At 35.1% G+C, this 25539-nt stretch overlaps 1 protein-coding gene and 1 pseudogene across 1 annotated transcript; one reads left to right on the top strand and one right to left on the bottom strand.

The window, feature by feature from the left end:
• The first annotated feature begins 1152 nt into the window (after positions 1-1152).
• On the top strand, positions 1153-2962 carry LOC142616685 (uncharacterized). Its single transcript, XM_075789480.1, has 2 exons — positions 1153-1477; positions 2649-2962. The coding sequence occupies exons 1-2, from the start codon at positions 1153-1155 to the stop codon at positions 2960-2962; spliced, it is 639 nt and encodes a 212-aa protein (XP_075645595.1).
• A 13301-nt stretch (positions 2963-16263) lies between these two features.
• Positions 16264-24446, bottom strand: LOC142614693 (plasma membrane ATPase 1-like; annotated as a pseudogene).
• Positions 24447-25539: the final 1093 nt, after the last annotated feature.

Below are 25539 nucleotides of genomic sequence, written 5' to 3' on the forward strand. Positions count from 1 at the left end.
AAAAACAGTATATATAATGTAAACAAAGCACGCCTCCCATCAAAAAGGAAAAAACAATTCGTTTGATACCAGTCTCTTTCGATTTGGACCTTAGAGTTTCTATGGAGTTTTTAAAAGCATTCAATCTGGGTTTTTAAGTCACACGTTCAAATATTACAGGTATGCATACTCTTAATACTTTTACTTTGATTTTTTTTTTTTGAAGAATCAAATTATATGTTTAAACTATTTATATTTAATTGGATATCTTGATTTTACTATTCTTAATCATAAATTTATAATTCAAATTATATGTTTAAACTATTTGTATTTATATTGATCTCTTAATTTGATTATTCTTAACCATAAATTGGTAATTATTTTTCTTTATTTTAATGATATGACATATATATTTGTAGTTAATTGAGATTATGGAGAATCCTGATCATAATAATGAGTCCAAATCAAATACTAAACGAACTCATATCAAAGTGGATGTTGCAAATCTTCCCACGGATCCTGGTTTAAGAATAAAAATTTCTAACTATCATCCTAATGAAAGAGATCAAATTAGAAGGCATTATCTACAAAATAAACCTTATCAACTAGTTGACCATGATTTTCCACAAAGTCAATTTGGCAAAAAAAAAGCGTCGATTTAATCTATTGTGGTTCAAAGAATATCCTAGTTGGTTGGAATATAGCATTACAAAAGATGCTGCATATTGTCTATATTGTTATCTTTTTCAACCTGATATTGGTGATCAAGGAGGGGGAAACTCATTTGTTACTGAAGGATTCAAAAATTCAGGAAAAAAAAAAAAAAAAAAAAAGAAGAAGAAGAAGGAGAAATTACAAAATTACATTGGGGATCACAACAACGCATATAATATAGCTCAAAGAAAATGTGAAGCTTTGTTAAACTGGAGACAAAGTATTCAAACAGTTATAAACAAGCAATCAAATGTTGAAAAATGGGAATATCAAACTCGTTTGAACGTAATAGTGGATTGTATTTGTTTTCTACAATGGCAAGGATTAGCATTTCGTGGCCATGATGAATCTAAAGACCCCAATAATCAAGGAAATTTTCTTGAATTATTACGTTTTCTTACAAAGCACAATGAAGAAATTAATAAGGCAGTCCTCGAAAATGCTCCTAAAAATCATCAAATGACCTCTCCTGATATCCAAAAAGAAATAGCAAATGCTACAGCTATTGAGACAATAAATGCTACTATTAAAGACATTGGAGACTCATTATTTGCTATTATAGTTGAAGAATCACGTGATATGTCTACTAAAGAAAAATTGGCAATTACTTTGCGTTATGTAGACAAATTGGGACATGTGAATGAGCGCTTTTTAGGAATTACACAAGTTAATAATACAACAACAGTGACACTAAAGAGTGCAATTGAGGAAGTATTTAATAAATATAGCCTAAGCATTAGTAGATTGTGGGGACAAGGCTATAATGGGGCAAGCAACATGCAAGGTGAGTTAAATGGACTAAAAACTCTTATTTTGAAAGATAATCCTTCTGCCTATTATGTCCATTACTTTGCACATCAGCTTCAACTAATATTAGTTGCAATAGCAAAAAATCACATCTAGATTGCAACCTTTTTTAACTTGGCTGCAAAGGTATCCAATATTGTTGGAGCATCATGCAAACGTCGTGATATTCGTCACGAAAAACGTAGTGCTAAAGTTATAGAAGCGCTAAAAATAATGAAATTTCAACTAGTCGTGGCTTGAATCAAGAAATGAGTCTAAAAGACCTGGAGATACATGTTGGAGTTCTCATTATGGTGCACTTGTTAATCTTATTCACATGTTTTCTTCTATAATTGATGTGATTGAAACTATTATAGAAGATCGTTTAGATTCTGATCAAAGTGTAGAAGCAAATATCTTAATTGGTTTACTCCAAACATTTGAATTCATATTTGATTTACATTTGATGAAAGATGTGCTTGGCATAAGTAAAGAGTTGTAACAGGCATCACAACGAAAAGATCAAGATATTGTGAATGCTATGAAGTTGGTTGACATTTCAAAGCAACGTTTACAGGCCATAAAAGATGATGGGTGGAACTCTTTGCTAGAGGAGGTTTCTACATTTTGTGCAAAAAATAATATTGATGTCCCTGATATGGATGATTTATATCAACCTCGACCACGACGAAAAGCTCAAAACATGAAAAATTCACATCATTATCAAGTGGAGCCTTTTTATACTGTTATAGATATGCAACTTCAGAAACTTAATAGTTGTTTTGAAAATTTTGAATTATTACTTTGTGTTGCGTGTTTGAACCCATGGTGCGAACACAGGTACAAGCTCCCAATTATACACATGTATGGGAGGAAGAGCAAAAAGAAGACAGCATAACCTGTGGCCTTATGGATGGAGTCTATTAGTTATTGGGTTTCAGATTAAGCAAGTTTGAGCATTTAATAATTAGGGTTTCTTTATGCATTTTATTGTTAGTTATTTAAGTACTTTTTTTGATTATTGTAAGACAGTTTTGAGAATTATAAAAAAACGTGTGTTTTTTTTACACTGGTGCCGACTCTAGCTTTTGCTTGGTGCTGACTCCAAGCAATCCTTAGGTGCTGACTCCTAGGGTTTAATTTGTTTTTTATTTGTTCCATTGAAATAGTATCATTGTCCTATGTCAACCCAGATAACTTATTTTCAGCATTCAACAAGGAGAAATTGATTCGGCTTGCTCAATTTTATCCAAGTGATTTTTCAACAGTTCAACTTTCTTTCTTGGATAACCAACTTGAGACATACATCCATGACATGCGGTCCATTGAAGAGTTTTCAGCACTTAACGGAATTGGAGAGCTTGCTGAAAAGATGGTAGAAATGAAAAAGGATGTTTCATACCTATTGGTTTACTCAATAATGACCTTGGCATTGATCTTACCAGTTGCAACAGCTACTGTTGAAAAAGCTTTTCAGCGATGAACATAATTAAAAATTGATTACGCAATCGAATAGGAGATCAGTGGATGAATGATTGCTTTGTCACATATATTGAGAAACATATATTGAGAAAGATATATTTAAAACTATTGAGTGTGAAGAAATCATGCAGCGGTTTCAAAATATGGAAAATCGTTGAGGGCAATTGAGTAAAATAAGCTAGGTGCGAAAAAATAAATTAAAGTTTTTATTTTATGTTAGATTCCGTATGACAATTACATTAGCATATAGTTGTTTATATATTTTATTATTATTGATTAATTTTTTTAGATTAATTTTTTACTTTCAATCTTGTCTTTTAATCTTCTCTCCCAACCTAAATTCCTGGCTCCGCCATTGAGTACAATTCAATCTAAAGTCTATATAATATATTTTTAAATAAGTATACAAGAGACTAAAAAATAAAAACAATTCAATTAAATTTATTAGGGACTAAAAAATAAATTTTTTAAAAAAAAATTCAGGATTAAAATGGCTACGGGTGGACTAAACTTATAAGTTATGACCTCGTTTATTAAAATTTTATTTCTCAACTCAGTCCATAATCCATATACACAAAAATAAAATTATTCAAAAAATATATATAAAAATATATTTTTATATTTCCAAAACCACAGTATTACATCACACAACTTTACCCCAATTCAAAGGGTTTTTTTTTTTTTCAAGATAACAACATTTTGCAAAAAAAATTCATTAATTAATACAGTTTCTAAACTATTTAGGAAACTAACATCTTGAGCTTGTTATAGTTGATTTTGCTGTAGTAACTCAAGCACAACAGACTCGAGTTCCTTGATCTAGCCACGTTGAAATCGAGCTCAGGAGACTCGAGTTTCACACAGAACCTTCAACCAGCTCTAGCAAATTCTTCAAACCCAAACCCTGTGAACTCAAACGCAAACCCAACAAACATGTCACCACCACTGATCGAAAATCACAAACCCAAAACCAACAATCACGCCATAACTCATCCCGATCAAAACCCTAAACCAAAACCCAACAAATGCTATTCATACCCACATAGAAGAAGAGGAGACCCATACCCACCTGTTCTCATCTCAGTGGTGAATCAGGTTTGTCTCTGCTTTCTCTCTTTTTCTCTGATTCTCCCTTTTTTTTTTAAATTCCAAGAGCCGCTCTGATGCCAGTGCTAAGATCGTAATTTTCGAGTTGGAGAAGGAGAAGGAAGAAGGAAGTAGAGAGTGGGGTCTTTGGTTTTTCAGAGCAGGAACTTGAGATTTATGAACTCAATTTCCCATACATGATTTGCTAGCGAAATCAAGTCTACCAAACTCGAGACATCAGTTTTCTAAATAGTTTGAAAATTGTGTTAACTAACGAAATTGTTTACAAAATGGTGTTATTTTGAAGAAAAAAAAATCCCAATCCAAAACCCAAGAGGAGGACCAAAACCAAAGGTAAACTTTACTCTTTTGGGTTTACTTCATACCAAATAATTTGTTGATTTTTGTTTTTCTTTATGAAATAGCATCTATTATCTATCAGTTTTGTTATCTTTTAACTTTTACCTTAAGGTTAGCAATAGCATCTTGTATTTTCGACTTTAGTCTTCCGCTATATTCTTGCTCTCTGTGTGTTTTGTTTTCTACTTTTTGTTTTTTTTTTTTTTTTTTTTTTTGGAAAGGTGGTGATTGAAAGGGTAAAACTTAGGTACTGTTCATACATTAGGTTCCCCAATTAATTAAATTCAAACACATGAATATATTGAATTTAATTGTAGTGAGTTTCAGTTAGCTCAATTGGTAAAATCTCTGATGGTTGAATAAAAAATTAGGGGTTCAAACCCTGCTTTACAAAAAAGCTTCACTTGTATTTAATTGGGTATTCTAAATAATTGAACATAAAAAACAATACATCAGTTTTACTGGTTTGAAAAAGATAATTTAGCTTCACTGGTATTTAATTGGGGATTCTAAATGATTGAACATAAAGAACAATGCATAAGTTTCACTTGTTTGAAAAAGATGTATCTAGAAAAAAAAGATTTTAAAAAGCTTAAACGTGTGCTAATTACGTGTCCGGTACAACTTATTTTTAAATTTTTCATAGAAGGTAGTGTTTGAAAAAGATATACTTAGAAAAATGTCAGGTTTTAAAAAAGTTTAATTTTGAGCTAATTAAGTGCCAACTTGGTGCAATTTCTTCTTCTTTTATAGTGAGGGATTTTTAAGAGCTTTTCTTTAAAAAAGTGTTGTGTTCAGGGCATAATTTTTATTATTTAAGATTTTATTAGGATTTGGGTAATTAGTATTTGAATAAATCTTATCTACTTGTAGTAGATAAAGAATAGGTTTCTTTTAAATTTAAGCAATATATTTATATGGCTTGATGTTGATTAATAAAGTAAGTTGAAAAATATTACTCCATATTATTGAGTGAGTATTCACTTTGGAGGTCTGGACTTCCTCGAAGTAGTCCATTTATCAATCAGAGGGTACCGGGTCTTAGTTTCCTCAAAGCAACCAACAAATCCAATTGGCGTTGTTTGAAAAAAAAAAGAAAAAGACCTAGTTGGTTGATTTGATATTACTGCCCTTTTATTTTCCTATGTATGTTGCAGATGGCCAAATGGGACGAGATTCTATCCCTTCCTGTACAGAATCCTCCAACCTTGGAATTTTCTGCTGCTGACCTTGTGTGGTCAAAGGTGGAAGGTTGGCGTAACAAAATCGATAGGGTTGCTGTAATCCCCTTTGCTAGAGTGAACGATTTTGTAAAGGGCGAATCAGAAAATAAAGACTGTCCATCAAGATTTCATGTTGAAGCAAGGCGGTGACGATCTCCAGATATGATGTGCATGCCAACGGTTGAAGGCATTCTTGAATATATTCTGTAAGTTCAAACTTGTATCCTTTAGAGGAGTTCCTGGTAACAAGTCCTGCATCATGAGTTTTAAGGGCATTTTTTATGTGCTAAATATTTACTCTGTTTCTAAATGTCAAGTTCAAAATAGAATTCAATTTCGCCAAAGTCGAGTTCTATGCAATTCAGTGATATGTGGTAAACTAGAACTCGAGTTCCACGTTCCACTGAATTGCATACATTTTAACTTTGGTGAAATCAAGTTCCATGTTAGAACTCAATTTCAGAAATTTAAGTTTCAAAAAGAGGCTGCATAACTAAATAAGCTGCGATGAAGGCTTTATAACAAAATAATTTAAAAAACCGAATATTTCGTAAAAAATACCTGAGTTTTTAACTTAACTTTTTGATTGTTAAGGTATTGGTGTTCCTTTGGTCCTTATGACCACCATAAGGGTGGCATTGTAAGACCCAGTAGGACTACTCATGTCCCAAAGAAGAAAAAACAACCGAAGACAAAGGGGATGTACATGCCACTTTATTGTGAAGCGCTTAATTGCTGAACCATCAGTAGCACTTATCATATATTACGAAGACAAGCATGTAGATAAGAAGGGGTTGCCATGCCATGGTCCACAGAATAAGAAGGTTGATGCACCCAATAAGCACTACCTCAACTGCTTATAACCATCTTAATTTCCTTGGGCCTTTTGCCTTCAAGAATATATAACTTCCAAATTGTCAGATTGTGATGTCCTTTGCTTTATAAAAAAAACTTTGAAGTAAAGTTGTATCCTCTAATAACTAAATAAAAGAGTTCTATCCCTTTCTGTTTCAATTTAAAACCAGATTGTGTCACATCATTGATTGCATTCTTTCTAGTGCTGGTAATGGGGGTAGAAAATTTCCCTACAATAGGATTAAATTTGTATCAAGGCTCTTTGCTTTCAACCATAATCAGAAATCCATTAAAACAATGTTCAAATTCAACCCATGTATTCTAAAGGACAATATCTTAGGAATGGTGTATTATTTCCTAGAACTATTAAAGTAGGGTAAAGTGCAATTAGAATCTTTAAACTGTTGTGGGTTTTCTTGTTCAAGAAGAGAAAGTTAATTTGGTTAATTTTTTGGGTTTCCTGGGTGTGAAAAAAAAAAAAAGACTATTCCTTTTCAAAGGTGTAATGTATTCCTTGTCTACCATGGAATAAAATTGATGTCTTACAAATGATAGTGCTACAACGGATTTGATGACTCTAATCCAAGCCCCCAACCCCCCCCCCCCCCACATGTGGGAGTGTGAGGGAGAGAAGAGTAGGGGTGTGCGCGGTTCGGTAGGGGCGGTTTTTTTCTAAATTTATTACCGAAGCGATAGAAATTGGTTTTTTCATAATTGGTACCGATGCACACCGCCTAAGGTCAGTTTTTCGACCTATAGCGGTGCGGTTTTTTGCGGTGCGGTTTAGTCGGTTTGGTCAGTTTGAAATATTAAAAAAAAACTATTTTTTTAATAATAAAAAATTGGGCTTTCAAGCCCAATATCAATATATTGACCTATTCAAGAAACCTGTGTCAAATAATTATGATACTGTGCAAACCTAGTTAAACATAAAACAGAAGCAAAAGAAGTCATAAAAAAAAAATGCCACAAAAGAAAAGTCATAAAAACCACTGTCTGAAAGTTGAAACTGTCTGCACAACCCAAATAAAACCACAAATTCAGCTAATTAAGTGGGTTATTTTAATTTTTAACATTGCTTTACTGGGTCTATTAGGCACTTAATATTTTTAACGCTTAATATCTATTAGACAATAATTAATATTTTCTAGGTTACTTAACTCTATTAGACACGTTGGGCCCGGCCTACAACATGTTTTCTCATAAAAGCTAATATACAAACAAAGCTTGTGGCCACTAGCCAACCCAACAATGTGATATTTGTTATTCCTTAAGTAAAATAACAAGAAATGAAGAAACAGTGAAACACAAACTCAGGAGGGACAACAAGAAAGTAGAAACACAAACGTGACAAACCCGAGGCGAGAGGCGAGACAAACCCAGAACAACAAGATGGCTTACCAGTGACTATGAGCGCCTGTCCGCAGTGAGTCGGTGCGAGCTCAGAGCCCAGACACGAGGCGACGAGGCAACAGCAGCAGCAATCTGGCAAGAGGCGAGAGGCGAAAGCAAGAGAGAGAGTTAAGTCTTATGAGAGAGAAATAGAGTGTATTTATAGTGAGGCTGTGAGGGAAATCTGAAAACCTAGAACCAATTCAACCAAACGATGCCATTTTGTGTTCCAATACCTCATTGTTTTAGTAAAAATAATTGAAATCAATACTCTGTAAAACGATGTCGTATCCTAAGGTTGAAAAACTAACGTATGAGATGCATATATCGGTTCGGTTCAGCGCCTCATCGGTGAGGATTTTCAGCTCCGACGATTGCACCGCACCGGCGTCGAATGTCCCTTCGCGTTCCGATAGCCGGCGCCGGCCCTGTCGGTCGGTTGCAGATGCGGCTCGGGAAGGTCGGCGCCGGTCGGGAAGGTCGGCTCCGGTTTCCTTTTGCACAGTCCTAGAGAAGAGAATCTTAAATTTGAGCGTGAAACTAAGAGGGAAAAAAAAGTATTTTAGTTTAAGAGGTTGCACAAGCAAAGTGACAATAAAATTTGAGTATTTTTTGCAGCACAAAGATAAGGGAAATTTGTGAGACTTGTTTCATGTTGCAAAGCAACAAAAAGAAAGAGGCTTGGTTCTGTGTGACAGCAAAGAAAAAAGTAAGAAGTTTTGTGATAGGCCATGAATGTACTGACCATTTGTGATGAATTAACCAATTAATTAGCCAAGTGAATTAATTAGGTTCAATTAAATGCAATGAGCGTGGTAGCATAAACAAATCACCAAATAACTAAATACAACGGAAATTAAATTTGACATAGGTGATTTGTTTACAAATGCGGAAAACCTCTGAAGTGAAAACCCTACCGGGAGATTTTTAGGTTATCACTCTTTAGAATTCACTATTATCACAACAAGTGGCTACAAGTAAAGGAATCCTAGTACCTTATACCAACCTACAGTTGAACCCTTACCCCAATACACAATTGGACTTGTTCTATAGTGACAATCTCTCATTTTCAATGCACGGCTCCCAGTACGTGACTAACCAATCGATGTGTGGATCCTAGTACGCGACTTACTCCTTTGCACGAATTCCAGTGTGTGGCTAACTCTTTTGCACGAATTCTAGTACGTGACTAACTCCTTTGCATGAATCCCAGTACGTGACTAACTCCTTTACACGAATCTCAGTACGTGACTAACTCCTTTGCACGAATCTCAGTACATGACTCACTCCCCAACTTAAGGAAGAAGAATGTTAGCCGTAAAGTTCTTCACTTCATCAACAATGAAGATCAAGAAGCACTTGGTTACAAAACCCTAAGGCGCAAAGACGCAATAATTTCTTTCAGAGTGAATAAGGTATCGATCACCTTTTGCATGTGTTAACCTTATATTCTCTTATGTGACGGCCTTTAAAATAAGCCTTAAATATGTCTAGGGTTGTGAGAAAAGAAACCCTACACATACATGTCAGTATGGGCCGAAAATCAGATCTGAAAATCTAAATTTCATAATTCTCGATAGATAGTATCTGTCGAGCAACTGTGGAGACCTCGATAGATAAAATCTATCAAGAACTGTCGAGACTCATTAAACCTCAATAAATAGCTATCTGTCGAGAGTTGTCGGGAATCTGTCAAGCTTTAATAAACAGCCTTTCTTCACTTGTTTCTTGGTTTAATCTTCATGGCTTTAATACTTGGCTTGAACAACATGTTTCTTGAATTATTAAACACATCCTAGATCTACCCAATTACAAGTAAAGTGCATTTTGTCAAAGGATTAGCCAATTACATAAAATATGTCCTTAACAATCTCCCCCTTTGTTAATCTGTGACAAAACCACAACAAACAAATGAAGTATGAGAGAAGCCATCAATCACTCAACTCATACTTAATTGTTGAATACAATAAAATCTACCCTAATACAAACTCTTGAAAAATTTTGCAAGAAAAGAGTTCATGGCAAGGAAGACTTTGACAACTTGTATTTTTGAAACACTTTAAACAAAACTTATTAAGGCATCTTATTGTGAAACAAAAATTGAAAGATTGCATACAAATAAAGAAACATGTGTATAAAGATAGAGAAGAAACAACACATGTAGAGGTAGGTGAAGAAGACATACATCATATATATATATATATATATATATATATATATATATATATATATATATATATATATATATATATATCAAAGATAAGCACAATGTATGTAAACATAGTCACAAGACCGATGTACAAGAAGAAGAAGCTAATAGAAGCTCCTACAACAACAAGGAGGTAAACACTCCCCCTAACAATGTGAAACATAACTCCCCCTTACAAGGGCATGTATTTCTCCCCTTAACTTGCAGAATCTTAAAAAAAGAAACCACAAATTCTCCCCCTTTTTGTCTTGATTGACAAAGGGTACAAGAAGCTATAAAGTCTCACCCAAGAAATATGTTAAGCTTTTGCTTTGCTGAAGCATACCAATGCCATTCCATGATTGGCGGGCAATAGTGGTGAGATGGTTATTTATGTCTTTCTCTTAGGATTTTTTAGTCCTTCCCTTTAAAAAGAGTGATACGAGTGTTAAGTACAAGAAATAACTTAATCTTACTCATCACAAACACGAGCCACAAAGCTCACTTGCTTAGTTGTGCATGGAGAGAGATGCTCATCTAAGCTACAAGAAATACAAAATTTAGAAAATTTTGTTTCATTGGCCATTCAAGGTACACAAGTACCAATGTACACAAACACACACTGTTTTTGTATTTTCCTGATTTTTCAATTTTTTTATTTTTATGAAGGAAAAAACAAAATAGAACAAAACTGAAAAAACAACCAAACAAAAACATGTCAAATAAGGCAATGCATAAAAACTAGACAGTCTCAAAAAAGAAAGCAAAACACACAAGTAGTGCAAACACAACAAAAAGAGGGAGAGAGAGAAAAGTGATTGAATCACTTAAAGCCTTTTTCCTTCCACACCTTGGAAGTGTCTTTTTTTTTGGCAAACCCTTGAACCAACAGAGAGGGGGGAGAATTGTAACCATTCAAGTTCATAAGGAACATGAGAGCTTTAAGGAGCTCTCCAAGAGGAGCAAGAGAGGATGGAAACTGACTCAAGCTTCCTGCTGAGACCATGCCGTTGCTCTGTTGAGTGGCTTGCCACTTGTAGCAATTTGGTCAAATGTGTCCAACTGCTCCACAGTGATGACAGAGATGCTGCTGCTTCTTCTCTTTAGACTTTTGAGCATTACTCTCCTTAGCCCTAGAGTTTTTGGTTTCTTTCTTAGCCCTAGAGTTTTTTGTTTCTTTCTTAACAAGCTTAAGGGGTGCTCCTATGATAGATTTACCCTTGTCTATGTTCTCACTAGCTATTACAGTTTTAGCATCATTATTCTCAAAATCAACATTGTTAGCAAGAGAAACAAAAACAGTGGTACTAAAAGAAGCAATATTAGGAGAAGAAAAATCATACCCTAAACCAGTTCGATCGGAGGCAGATTTTTGCATGCTGAGCATCTCATCAAGCTTTGCACTTGAGGTCCTCTCCAACTGAGCTCTAACTTGGAACAATTCCGTTTCAAGCTTCTTGACCTTCTTAGCCAAGAAATTGTTTTCAAACCTCAATGCTCCAATGGTCTGATTGGCTTCATCAAACTTTGTGGAGAGTTGTTCTCGTTCAAGCTTCACATCACAGAGCTTCTTGGTGGCCAACCTATACAACTTCTCATGCTTTTTAGAAACCTTATATAACTTTGCATAGGCAGTGTGGATGTTATCTTGTTCATCCATCTCCTCAAATTTTGATTCCACCAAGTTTTCTTCTTCATCCACATCTTCTACAATCCTTTCAGTAGGATTGACAGTAGCGGTGAAGGAATTTAGGATTCCGTCATCTTCATTATCAGAATCATCCTCAGGTTCGGTGTTGCTCAAGATAACAGCAAGTGCCTTGCTCTTCTCAATGGACTTGAGATAACTAGGGCACTCTTGTTTCATGTGACCAAATCCTAGACACCTGAAACATTTAGGTCCTAAGGGAACAGTGTACTAACCACCATCCCTATCATCCTTCGTCCCTTTGTCTTGTCTCTTAGACTAAGAAGAACTTGATTGCCTACGGTCCTTGTCGAAACCCTTTGCATTTGCATTCTTCATGAACTTCTTAAACTGCCAGGTGATGTAGGACTTCATTTTAGAATCTTCATCGTCTAAAGACTCATCCGCGTCACTGCTCTTGACCTTTAATGTCATGCTCTTACTCTTACCCGACTTGCCAATCCTTGTTAAACCTAACTCATAAGTCTGCATATTACCAACAAGCTCTGTCAAAAGAATCTTATCAATATCCTTTGATTCCTCTATAGCAGTAATCTTGGCATGAAATCTCAAGGGCGGAGATTTGAGCACCTTTCTCACAATCTTGGATTCGGGAATGGTTTCCCTAAGATTAAATACTGAGTTCACTATGTCCTTGAGCCTAGCATAGAACTCATCAGATGACTCATCCTCCTTCATCTTTATTTCTTCAAAGCTAGTAATGAGGCTCTGAAACTTCGAATCCTTGACGGCATTGGTTCCTTCATAGGTTGTCTGGAGAATGGTCAATGCCTCCTTTGCAATTTCAGTGGAGGATATCTTCTTGAACTTCTCATTTGTGACCGCACTAAATAAAGCATTCAATGCCCTGCTGTTGAAGTTTGCCGTCTTGATCTTTACATCATCCAATCAGCCGGTGCTTCCTTCGGCTTGGTCCAGCCTATCTCCATAGCTTGCCATACTTTCTCATCTAATGACTACAAGAAAACTCCCATGCGTACTTTCTAGTATGCATAATTAGTACCATCAAATAAATGAGGTACAATGAGTGACTGTCCTCTATCCATGACAAACAAGGGTCAATGAATCACACAGCAAAGATTAAACCCTAATCAAAGTGTGCCCATTCGAATACCACTTGTTGGAAAATTTAGACCCTGGTTGATAGAATTAACAAGTTTTAAACCCAAGTTGTTAATTAGGTTTATTGTGAATAAAACTTGTTAAAATAAACAATATATGAATGCCACCCTTTGATTCACGGATCCTAGTACGTGACTAACTTCTTTACGCGAATCCTAGTACGTGACTCACTCACCAACTTGAGGAAGAAGAATGTTGGCTGCAAAGTTCTTCACTTCATCAACAATGAAGATCAAGAAGCACTTGGTTACAAAACCCTAAGGCGCAAAGATGCAGTAGCTTCTTTCAAAGAGAATAAGGCATCAGTCACCTTTTGCATGTGTTAACCTTGTATTCTCTTATGTGGCAGCCTTTAAAATAAGCTTTATATATGTTTAGGGTTATGAGAAAAGAAACCCTACACATACATGTCAGTATGGGCCGAAAATCAGATCTGGAAATCTGAATTTCGTAATTCTCGATAGATAATATCTGCCGAGCAACTGTGGAGACCTTGATAGATAAAATCTGTCGAGACTCATTAAACCTCGATAGATAGTTATCTGTCGAGAGCTATCGGGAATTTGTCCAACTTTAATGAACAACCCTTCTTCACTTGTTTCTTGGTCCAATCTTCATGGCTTTAATACTTGGCTTGAACAACATGTTTCTTGAAGTATTAAACACATCCTAGATCTACTCAATTACAAGTAAAGTGCGTTTTGTCAAAGGATTAGCCAATTATATAAAATGTTGACATATGTTCCTAACATGAATCACATATGTCCTAATATTTTGTCTTTAGCCGTAAGACATACACAAGATCCACTTCTCTCTCTCTCTGGCATTCTGTGAACTTTTCAATATCAAGTCAAGGCTATTTTATTGAACTTGTGTTGTGGGATTTTAATGTAGATTTCCAAATGTTTTATAGATGTGAAAGACTATGGAACAACTTAAGTAAATAATTCATGTACTATTTATGAGGGAAAAAATCATAGAAACTGCAACATAAACCATTTTCATTACTAAGAATTAAGGAGTTTTGGTCGTCGCTTAAACTGTGTCTTTTTTGTAGTTCATCTGACATGATTGAAACTGTTATCTGCAAATTTAAATTGTATGCTTTTAAATTCCACATTTTTACGAGATGGGTCTTAAAGAATCTTCAATGTGTCTCCTTCAAAGTTCATATGATAGAAACCCGAATTAGGATGCTCCCTAGTCCTTAGGTAATCCTATGATAGATTTCATAAAAGAGTGAAACTTAGGTACAAGTACTTATGTACACTACATTAGGTTCCTCAATTAAATTCAAATAGATGTTTGTAGTGACCAATGTTGCATAAATAGTGATATCTTTCCTGAGAAAAATTAAATTCAAGGTTGCTATGTGTTTTAATTTAATTGGGAAACACACAAAATTCTATTTATCTATTTTGAAATAAGGGGGTTCGATTTTGCCACATCATTAATAATTTAAATGGATGCCAAAGTGGTGATAGTCAACGTTCGTTGAAATGTTGATGATGTGACAAAATTCAATTCACTTATTTCAAAATGGATGAATAGGATTTTAGAAATTTTATGGTAGAGTTACCTTAAGAACTCTAGAATATGGATCCATAGATTAAATGAACTTGCCTGTTCTTTTGTGAACACTTTTTAATTTGAGCACGTTGGTCATGATAAGCATTGAACAAAACAGATATTCTCTCCACATATTTTCTGGAAATAGAATTTCTTTGTTTAGTGTCTACCTATTGTTTGATCTATTTAATTGTTAACCATTATCTGGTGATGATGGTAACAGAGCGAGTCATTGAACTTGTTATTTGAAGTTAAGTACTTTCCCAAAACTTGATTTTTATTTTTATTTTTTATGAGTGATTTTAGATGGGGAGTACTAAGAGAATTAAAGCTTGAAAATTTTTCCAACACTTGTGAGCTCTATTTTACCTTTGATTGGTTCCGAATTTCAACCTCTTAACTTGAGTTATGCCCTCTCAGCCATATATACAAACTCTGCTAGACTTCATTGGTGTGTCATTACTTGGAAGGGATTGTGTTTCAATTATATCTTGGCTTCATTGCTCTGAGTTAAATTTTTGGGTGTAAAAAGATGTTCTCTTTCTTTTGGTGGATTTTAGATTTTTTTTCCCTCCTCTTCTTTTACTTCTTCCAAACTTCCTGCAGTTAGAGTGAAGTATTTTTTCCTCTTTTTGTCACCCTAAATTTCTACTTTTTTCAGTTCTTCTCTCCAAAGTCCAAACATACTTCAAACCCTCTATGCTGTCACCTAAATCCTAATTTTATCATCGCATACTAAGCTGATATTTTTTTGGCAGACAAATTGCTAATATGAGTTCAACAATTTATCAGCTATGATAATTAATCAATAAATCATTGTGTATCTTTCCACCTCATTACCACTAATTATATAGGGTTTATGAAACTTAGGTCACTTGTTATTTGACTGTTTGTAATGGATAATAATTTTTCATTCGACAATGTCTGAAGATCTTATTGCTAAAAAAGAGTAAAAATGAGGGGGGATCAACTCTAGTGAGCTCAAATGGCACCTCCTTCCCTTGTAAAAGCAAGGTGCAAGGTAAAGTTGTTTGTGTAAAACCTACTAAGTCAATGTGTAACTTACTAATAAAAAAAACAATAATAACCAATATTTTACTACTACTACTACTACTATTATTATTATTATTTCTATGTTTACTCCCGAACTTAGTGTGCATTGAACCCAGGTTGTGTCTGAGCTAGAGCACATGGGACCAAAGCACACAGGTAGTGTACTAAGGATCCAGCAAAAACTGTAGTGCAAAGAAAGTACAACTATCTAGCAAATCATCCAAATAATTAAAAGTAAAAACACCCAAAGTATATTTGTCCACTCTAGGAACAAGAACAGCTTCATGTCATAAGTTGATCTTGCATTTCGTTCAAAAGTAAGTGCATTTCTCTCCCACCAAATACCCCACAACATAATCTCTCCATATACCTAATAGTGAAGAATTTTTTTTTTCAAGTGTGTTTGATTTATTTATTAATTATTTTTTCCTTTCCCCTTTGTGTGTGTGCGCGCGTTAGCTTGACTAATTCGAGTCTCCAAGTGCTTTTGCCACTGCTACAACGTCCATGCACTATAATGGTGCTTATCAGTGTTTAGGAAAGAATTAAAACAAACAAAGATAATTCCCTCGTAGACGTTAATTTCCACAAAGTATATATAGCAAGAAAATAAAGAATAACACAGTATATATTATTTCCAAGAAGAGAAGAAAACTGCCCCAGGGGAAAGGGACCAAGGCAGGGTGTTATGTGTTGTACATTAGTTCATGAAAGCAAAAAATCCAGTTGTTGGGAATGTCATCACATGAAAGTACAAGCCTTTTTATTGATACTTGATACAATATAGGATAACAAACATGGTTGAATATCCAGCTTATAAAATAAAAAATCCTTTAATTTAAGTCTTTACTAGACTCTTCCTCTGATATTACAAACATATAAGGAATTAGACAAAAAGAATGAAGAGAGATCAGCATCTAGAACACCAACTAGACAGTGTAGTGCTGATTGATAGCGTCGATGTCTAAACCCTTCAGCTTGGCAAATGACTCAACCTTGCCTTTCAGAGTGTGAAGCTCCCTCAGCCTGCAAGATGGAAATTCAAGTGAATTAACTGAGAATGAAAAGAAGAGAGATTAAACTTAATCATGAATTCAAGGATTTCTTCAAGAAGAAAAGAATAAAGAATAGTGGAGCTAATTAAAATTGTGCATTAAAATCTCAAATTGAATACTATTATTAATAACTCTAGCAGTCATTTAGATTTAGACTTCAGAGTCATTTTTATGTGAAGCTTGTTCCGAACATTCAGTAAGACCGGAGGCCTTTGTAGTTGAGAGTCTTAGTGAGTTTCAGCAGAAAGACTAACCTTGCAATCTCTGCGCGCCTTTTAGCTTCTTCTGCCATGATATTGATATCCCTGAAAGTGCCCTTTTCAGGGGATATTTTCGTCTCAGCAGACCCGAGGCCATGTAGTGTTCGCTGCTCGGCTGCTCATGCAGCCCTCCTTTCTTCCTTACCAAAGTCCTTCTTGTCGGAAAATGCAGTCTGGTAAAATACGTAAATATGTGGTCATTTTCGTTTTTTTTTTCTAAAGAACTAACAATCATGAGAAAGTCTGGATGTTAAGACACCATCAATACTATGAAGTAAAGGAAATTCTGCTCAGGTTTCTTAATAAGAAGCTTATGAATGCTTTAAGAACAAATGGTAAGATGGACAGCAAATTTTAAGGGATCGAGCAAGAAGTAAGTCAAAATATTGTACAACCAAATGACACCTGTCCAACCCCAACCAATGCTTTTTATTCCAGCGAATTTCCAATTTGCAGTGGCTGATATTACTGTTGCAATCTGGAATTATAACTTTTCTTAAGTGATTGACATTACAAAAAAGAATAGAAAAGTTCTTGAATTAAATAAGACTTGGAATTTTATAATAGTGATGATGTTGTAAGGCCAACCAAAAAGATGTATGTAGGGATTTAATATCGTGTAATTGACACTTTTCAGTGCCTTGAGATGAAAGATTTACCAGATTGTATGCAAAGAATCAGGTCACTTGTGCTTCTGGAATAAGGTATAACTTGATAAAAGAATGTGTTTCATCATAGGATTTTATATATGGTTTTTTACTTGACAAAAGTGAATGGAATTATTTATACTCAGTGGTCTATAACTCCCAGACTAGAATCCATATCCTACTTCTGTATGTAACTGTTTAAGTATTTCTCTCCCAAATAAATCCATTTTGTGAAACAACAAAACCTTAAAATTTTGTACCATTTGAGCAATAAAAAAGGCAATAACGAGCAGAAGCCCGGGTCGCTCCAAGAAAGACCAGCCCCTAGAACGAGTCACAAATATTAGTGCCTGGCTGATGGTGCTGACTTGAAGATACACAGCAGATGCCATCATCTTAGGGTCCTTATTGAAGTGCTTCACGTGAAAATGTTTCTGCATGTAGAAAGGTATAATATAAATCATTAACTTAGAGAAATATAAAAAATGATCTTTTATTTCAAATCTTCTGTAAGAACACATATAAGAAAATGTTACAATGAAGAGGTGAAAGACCATCTATAAGATTTGACCCAGATGCCGTGTACCATGACAATTTTAGTATATGATTGATGAAATCATGCCATATCTCAACCTTTGAACATCTTCTAAGGCTAGGGAAGGGCCATAACGGTCCCGACTCCCAAAACCACCACAGCAAATGCAAATTGATAGAGAAGAGAGCTTCTTCCTGTCCTCAACTATTGGCTCGATTACAAATGATTCAGAGTACTTCTATGCAATCCGTGATCCAATGCAAAAACCTAATCAAGACATGAGATGATTATGATGAGCCAAAGGAGCAAATTACCTCAAAGTAGTCGGTTTCATAAGCAACCCAGAAGAATATGACTGTCATTAGAGCCATGTAACTACCAAGGACAACCCCAGTCGCAAAAATTTCGTTGAGCTTCCAACTGTCAGGAAGTGGAGAAGGCTTGACCTGTCTTTGGATATGGTCATGATAGTACCTGTAACCAGACTAACAAGTTACACAACAAGAGAAAGGAAGGGAATATCTAACAGAAAATGAAAGGAAGAAGAAGAAGAAGAAGAATGTAAAATAAAAATACCATAAACATATGACAAGGTTTCAAAAACTAGTAAGCTAACCATCTTTAAGAATGGCGATGACAAGAACCATGAAAGGAGGGAAGTCAAATTCCCAGAAGAGAGTCAGCAACATAAAACCCAGCTGTAATAGATATAGTAGTTATAAATGAGACAAGCTTGATGGCAGGATATGTTATGAAAACTAGTAAATACAAATTTAGTTTAAGAGGGAAACTTACCACAATACGTATAGTGATAGACACTGCATATATCTGTAGGAAGGGGAGTAAAGATAAGAAGACTCAGCGTTTAATCTAAAACAAGTAGGCCTTATACCAATACTTTGATTATTTCTTGAAAGCTTATAGTAATTGTTATGTTACCGTGTAGTTTTTCATTCTTTGGAAGATTGCACGGCTTGTTAAAATGGCACTAATGATTACGCTTAAACCTGCTTCTGTTAGGACAATATCTGATGCACTGCATGCAGCATCTGTGGCGTCTGCCACGGCAATTCCAATGTCAGCTTTCTTCAAGGCAGGTGCATCGTTTACAACATCACCAGTCATTCCACAAATGTGCTCTTTATCTTGTAGTCTCCTCACAATCTCATATTTATGTTCTGAAGGAGAGAAAAATGAGATTATAAATCGCGTGAAATTCAAGTTTAAAGGGCTTGCATGTCATAACCAGCTGACTGACCAGGAAAGACGCCAGCAAAACCATCAGCTTTCTCAATGAGCTCATCAATTGGGAGAGCAGCAACTGCCTCATCCCTACTATCACCAAGCAGAGATGAAGAAGGGTACATGTTTGTGCCCATACCAAGCCGTCTTCCTGTTTCCTTAGCAATTGCGAGTTGGTCACCTGCAGGGGTTATAAAAGGGTAAATCACTGATGATGCATGAAGGTTTTGTTGTTAAATAGCAAATCTAATTCTACTATGTGTTCATAATATCTCATTTGGTTTTTATTCATACTTGATTCATCATCTTTGAAAACAGAAGCATGTAATCTTCACATGTAGAACACCTTACCAATACCTAGAAAATATCACCAGATATATCAATTCCTCTCTCTTTCCCTCTCTACCAGCCCTTGATCCCTTAACCTTTAGCTGATTTTGCTAAAAGAATACACTAACACGGTACCACCAACGCCATGAGAGGGCCAATTGCATTATTTCAGTTTTATTTTCCTGTAAGAACTGGACTGTTCTGTTTTCTGTTTTCCATTATGTTTAACATCTCAATATTAATCTCAAAAATCACATCTCGACATCCAGTGTAATCTACAACTGATTCTATAATCAGAGACACTCGTGGTGTGCTACAAAGGCTGATTATAGAGAGATTAATTTGTTGACTGCATTTCGCAAGTGGGATTATGAATTTAATATCTCAAAGGTCAAATAAAAAGGTTACAAAATTTGAAGAAAATGATAGGGTACTATTTATAACATTAATATGAGGAAAAGAAACACGATATTTTAACTAACCTAGTAACCATGAGGTTAGATTCTCTGCCAACATGGCACTAGTGTGCTCCTGTAATTTAGCTTATGGTGTTAGGTGTTTCCATGTTTGGATCATTTTTCCCCCTTAAATGACATAAATTTGTAAAGCATCTAAATGAAGTATAACCAAATAAAATAAAATAATTTTCCTATAAATATCAAATTTATTCCAAAGAGACTGCATAACTGATTGATCAGCCAATTCAAAACTTGTTCTAACACACATTAAGTGTATAGTCTCCAAAACACTCTGCATGTTATGGGAAAGTAGATGACAGAAAGGAAAAGTAGCTAAAGTGGGAAATTGAAAGCAGTAGTGAGTGGCACACACCTGTGATCATTTTAACACTCACACCTAGATCCAAAGCTCTTCTAATTGTTTCAGAACTATCATGGCGTGGAGGGTCAAAGAGAGGGAGAAGGGCTACAAACTCCCAGGGGCCACCAGGACTGTCTTTGTCACCAGTAGGTACTTCCTAGAGAAAAAGAAAACAGATTGTTTCAAATGTCTTCCGAGAAGAACATGTGTATGAGGCAATAAAAGTAGACCGTGAGAGACTAATCACCTGGCGGGCAACTCCAAGGGAACGTAGTCCACGTTCTGCAAACTTGTCAATAATGTCATGCACCTTCCGTTCAATCTCTGATTTGTTACGTGCCAGATTGAGAATCTACATGGCATTTTTGCAAAAGAGCTCAGAACTCGTGGAAGCACTTAGAAGGTTAAGAACTCAATGGAAAATTTTAATTTGTACCTGCTCTGGTGCACCCTTACTGACTCTGTGCATTTTACCAGCACCATCAATATAGGTAAGTGCAGTCCTTTTATCGGTTGGATTGAATGGTAGGAAGTGAACTTCTTGGATTCCAGCACGCGCCTTACATAATTAGAACAATAAAATGTATAGATTTAGTTGAATCAAGGTAATAATCAAGAATGAAAAGAAAATGTTAATTTGGCAAAAATTCCTAGGTGACGTTGGAAGATAATCTAGAAGCAGTTTTATATCCATCAGTTGATTGCACATGTACGCGCACACACACAAAAGGGATCAATATTGATAAGTATATATTTGTACATAATTATCTAATCCAATACCTCTTGAGGGTCTGCCAACATTGAAACAATTTCTGTATCAATAGCATCTTGATTCTCCAACCTTGATGCTCTTGCAGCCATAAGTACAACCATTTCCTTGTTAACACCTTTGGCAAAAACCTGTGATGACATGGAAGATGTCAAAATTCTTTGAAGCAAACACAAATAACATTTCAAAAGTTGCTAAGATTTCAATTCAAATCATACACTAGTAGACCAATAAAATGAGAAAAGATTTCTTAATTTCTTTTTGGGGCTTGGACCAGTAGCATTGTTCTAATGCTGCCAGAAACTTGTTCATTCAAGAAATATTTTTACAAACCTTACTGTAGAAGTTTTTTTTTTCGTTGTCTATCTCAGTGCACGTCTCTTGGAATGGAAGTCCACACAAGCAACATAAATTACACCTATGTGCTACGTAAAATGTGATCAAAGTAGCTATATATGGTACTTGGTGCTATGCCATGCGGACTTAAAACAACAAAGAGGGACCAAGAGTATAACCTCAATTATATTTTTGTCCACTGTAAGCTTGTTTAGTGCCAGCGTGCCTGTTTTATCACTGCATAGCACATCCATTCCAGCCATTTCCTCAATGGCTGTCATTCTCTTCGTTATGGCACCCTGTTCAAGACGTAGATGCCCATTATCCAATAATATTCAGAATCATGAACTACTATTTCATTCATAGTGACTATCAGGATTAAGTCCCAAGATCATTTAAACTTTCAACTCAATGAAGAGTGTAGTTGTGGCTTCACAAACCTGTTGTGCTAAACGATGGGCACCAACGGCCATTGTAACAGAAAGAACAGTTGGCATTGCAATTGGGATCCCCCCAATTAGTAGGACAAGTAGGTTATCGATGCCAACACGGTATTTCTTATTCTGATGGCCATATATCACGATGATTTCAATAACCATCCCAATAGCAATTGAACAAATGCAGAAGTTTCCAATTGATGTTAAAACCTGAACGCATCATTTAAATTTAACAATTAGGTAACATTAATCATGATCAAAATAAAATATATGGCTATGATTTGGAGGAATTTTTGGGAAGAGTGTTCAAAACACTCAAATGTTTTGGTTTGATATTATGGTGATAAAATTTGTTGTAAATGGACCTTCTGGAAATGTCCAACATGTATGGTGTTTTCCACAAGATGAGCTGCCTTCCCAAAGAAAGTGTGAACACCAGTTGCAATAACAACTGCTTCAATTGCACCTTGCTTGCATGTTGAACCTGAATAAACCCCATCACCAGGATTCTTTGTTACTGGAAGAGACTCCCCGGTAAGAGCAGACTGTAGATGACAAGGAAGTATGTTAAATTCAGGAGGTTAATTTATCTGAGAAAATTAATGATACTATATATTAAAATCATAATGGCACTAAAACCTGGTTTTCAGAACAAAAATATGTATATGTAAATGTTAGACATTGAGGAGGAAATTTGATAATTCATATCAAATCATAACTTGTTATGGCAACATCAAATTGTTATCTGTCATGTATTTCTGATAATGTTTTAAGTTTTGTTAGGTCATATTCATAATTCATGTTAATGAGTGGCATTATTTTTCCCCATCTGATTGAAGACTAAAGAAATATTGACTGACTAAGAACAGAGAATTGCATAACAAAATATCTACCCATATATCCATATTGTGTATTAATAAGCTCATCATTTTTTGTGAAGATTAACCTGATCAATTTTCAAAGGATCTCCTTCAAGCAGACGTGCATCAGCAGGAACGATGTCACCAAGTTTAATACTAATTATGTCTCCAGGAACCAGTACCAAAGCATCTTCTTCACTCCATTTTCCATCACGCAGAACCTAATTCAAAACAATTAGAACAGACAAAGAGGAACTAAGATAAGATGTCTCAGACATAGTAAAATCAATAAGAAGGAAGATCTAATTTTTCATGGCATGAACTTAGGATATCATCTGTGAAGAGGACCTTGGCTTTTGGGGCCAACCGTGCCATAAGAGCAGCTGCTGCATTGCCAGCATTGTTCTCCTCTATGAAACTGATGGTAGAATTGATTACTAATAAGATAAGGATGCCAACAAAGTCATGATAATCTGAACCTTTATCCTGCACAAATAAGGTATTGTCAACATTATCCCCCAACTATTTGACTGAAGAATCAAATTTGACTAATTAGGAAATTTCAACACGTCATTTCAATTTTATCAGAGGAATAACTAATACAAAACAAACTAAGGACTACACAATTCACCATTTGTGCCCATAAATAAATTGAAAAGCTTAAATAAAGTATCTTTTCAATTTTTTGGGTCACTGGGTCAGTAGGTCAGTGTCATATAGTTAACCTTATTACAAACGACGGGTAAACAAAGAAAAAGGTTGAGGTCATATGGACTTACCCCTCCATGTGCAAGAGCAATGGCCATGATAGCTGCAGCTTCCATTACCCATGATAAAGGATTCCACATAAAGCCTAAAAACTTCAGTAATTTGTTTTCCTAGTGCAGGATAGATTAGTAGAAGAACCAATCAATGAGTGAGGGAGAACAAACAATAAAGGAAAAATAAAAAGTTAGGACAGGGAAGATGAAAACTGAACATTACTTTACTAACCTTTTTCTCCTCAAGTTTGTTGTATCCAAACAAATCCAATCTCTCTTGAACTTCATCAGCTGTCAAACCCTTGCTTGTAAAATTAAGATGCTGAAAAACTTCTTCAATCGATATATTCTCCTACATGAAGCAAATTCCAAATTAGCGCCATACAAATAAGACTAAAGTTATAAAAACTTCTTTGCAGTTCCTTCCTATTCTTCCTTCCTGATTTGGCCACATCAAATTATCCACATGATACAGCTTGAATTAAACATGAAAGATCTAATTTCTGTTAATTTTTCCAATTGACTGTACTTCCACACACACATAAAGGGAGGGGGGAAAAACTGTCTATTTATGGTAGACACAATATATGTTCTACTAAAGAATTAAAATTGAGTCACTAAACTTCTTTGCCTAACTATGAAGCCAACGACATTTGGCTCTATCATTCTAATATTTGCAGCTATGAATTTTTACAAAGGAAAAAAAAAGGTGGGAGGAAATGGAATAACTTTCATAACTGGGGCTTATATTATGGTAAAGTTGTTATGCCATAAGAAGATAAAAGTGTATAGTGATTTTAAGAACATACCAGATCAACAGCTTCATTATTAACAGCATCAAGAGAAGGGCCTTTTTCAACCATTTTGGATTTCCTTTAGATTCAACCCTGCACCAAGCAAGTTGTTAGAGGAGAATCTGCATAGTCAGATAGTTCATGGCAATTCACTCACTGCTTTTTATTAAGTTTTCTAATCCAATAACAAATTGATCAGTACTGCTTATTACATTTGCAAAAGTATGTGAAGCCATTCCCCTTGGATTTTTCTCATTTTCATTTTATTTTAAAAAATAATACAAAAAACAAAAAAACAAAAACCAAGTATCCAATTTTAATTAGTTAAAGGAGAAATCCTAAAAACAGATCTCAACATTTTACTAATCCCATAACAATGTAACATATTTAACAGCAAACTCTTAATAACATAAGAAAAAAGTGGGGGATTGTAAAAAGAATCTAAAAATACACTTTTGTATAACATAGAGCATTAACTGTAAATCCCGTATTCACCGAGAGCCTTATAGCTCAATAATATTAGTCGAATCTTCCTATGTAGAGAATCTGAGTTGGAAATTGGAATTCCCTTCCCCCACTTATTGTAAGCTAAAAAAAAAAAAAACTGTCAATCTATTCAAATCCACTAATCTCATTAGCAACACAAAAACCCGGAAAATAAAATCTCGAAAACCAGTACCTACAGAAACTTATCAATCTCAATTCTTCAACAAAAAAGATGCCTTCAAAACTCTCTCATACACATCCAACCTTCAAACTCTCTGAACCTCTGTCGAGGCTGAGATTGGAACAGCTGGATAGTGTAGTCCAAGAATGGTAGTAAAGTATTAGTAGTTGTTGTGTATATATATATATATTGGTGTACTTGACCACCAATCAACATCATTTTGAATTGAACAAAGTAGAAAATTTAGAAAAAAAAGGAATAAAAACAAAAGGAACAGCAATGCATAAAGATTGGTACGGATGGAAACGGTGTGGTAGGATTGTTAGAATCGCCGGCCAGAGTCAGCAGTGGCTGTAGTAACCAAAGCATATCCACATACAGACCAAAGCTTTCAAATGGCAGTTATCTTTGCCGCCATGTTCTTTTAGGAAACAACGTATTATATTATTTATCCATACGGGACACATAAGTACAAGAAGAAAGTAACAACAAATTTTTTTTTTTTTTTCA

The sequence above is a fragment of the Castanea sativa genome, chromosome 11 (genome assembly GCF_040712315.1).
Source record: "Castanea sativa cultivar Marrone di Chiusa Pesio chromosome 11, ASM4071231v1".
NCBI classification, from domain to species: domain Eukaryota; kingdom Viridiplantae; phylum Streptophyta; class Magnoliopsida; order Fagales; family Fagaceae; genus Castanea; species Castanea sativa.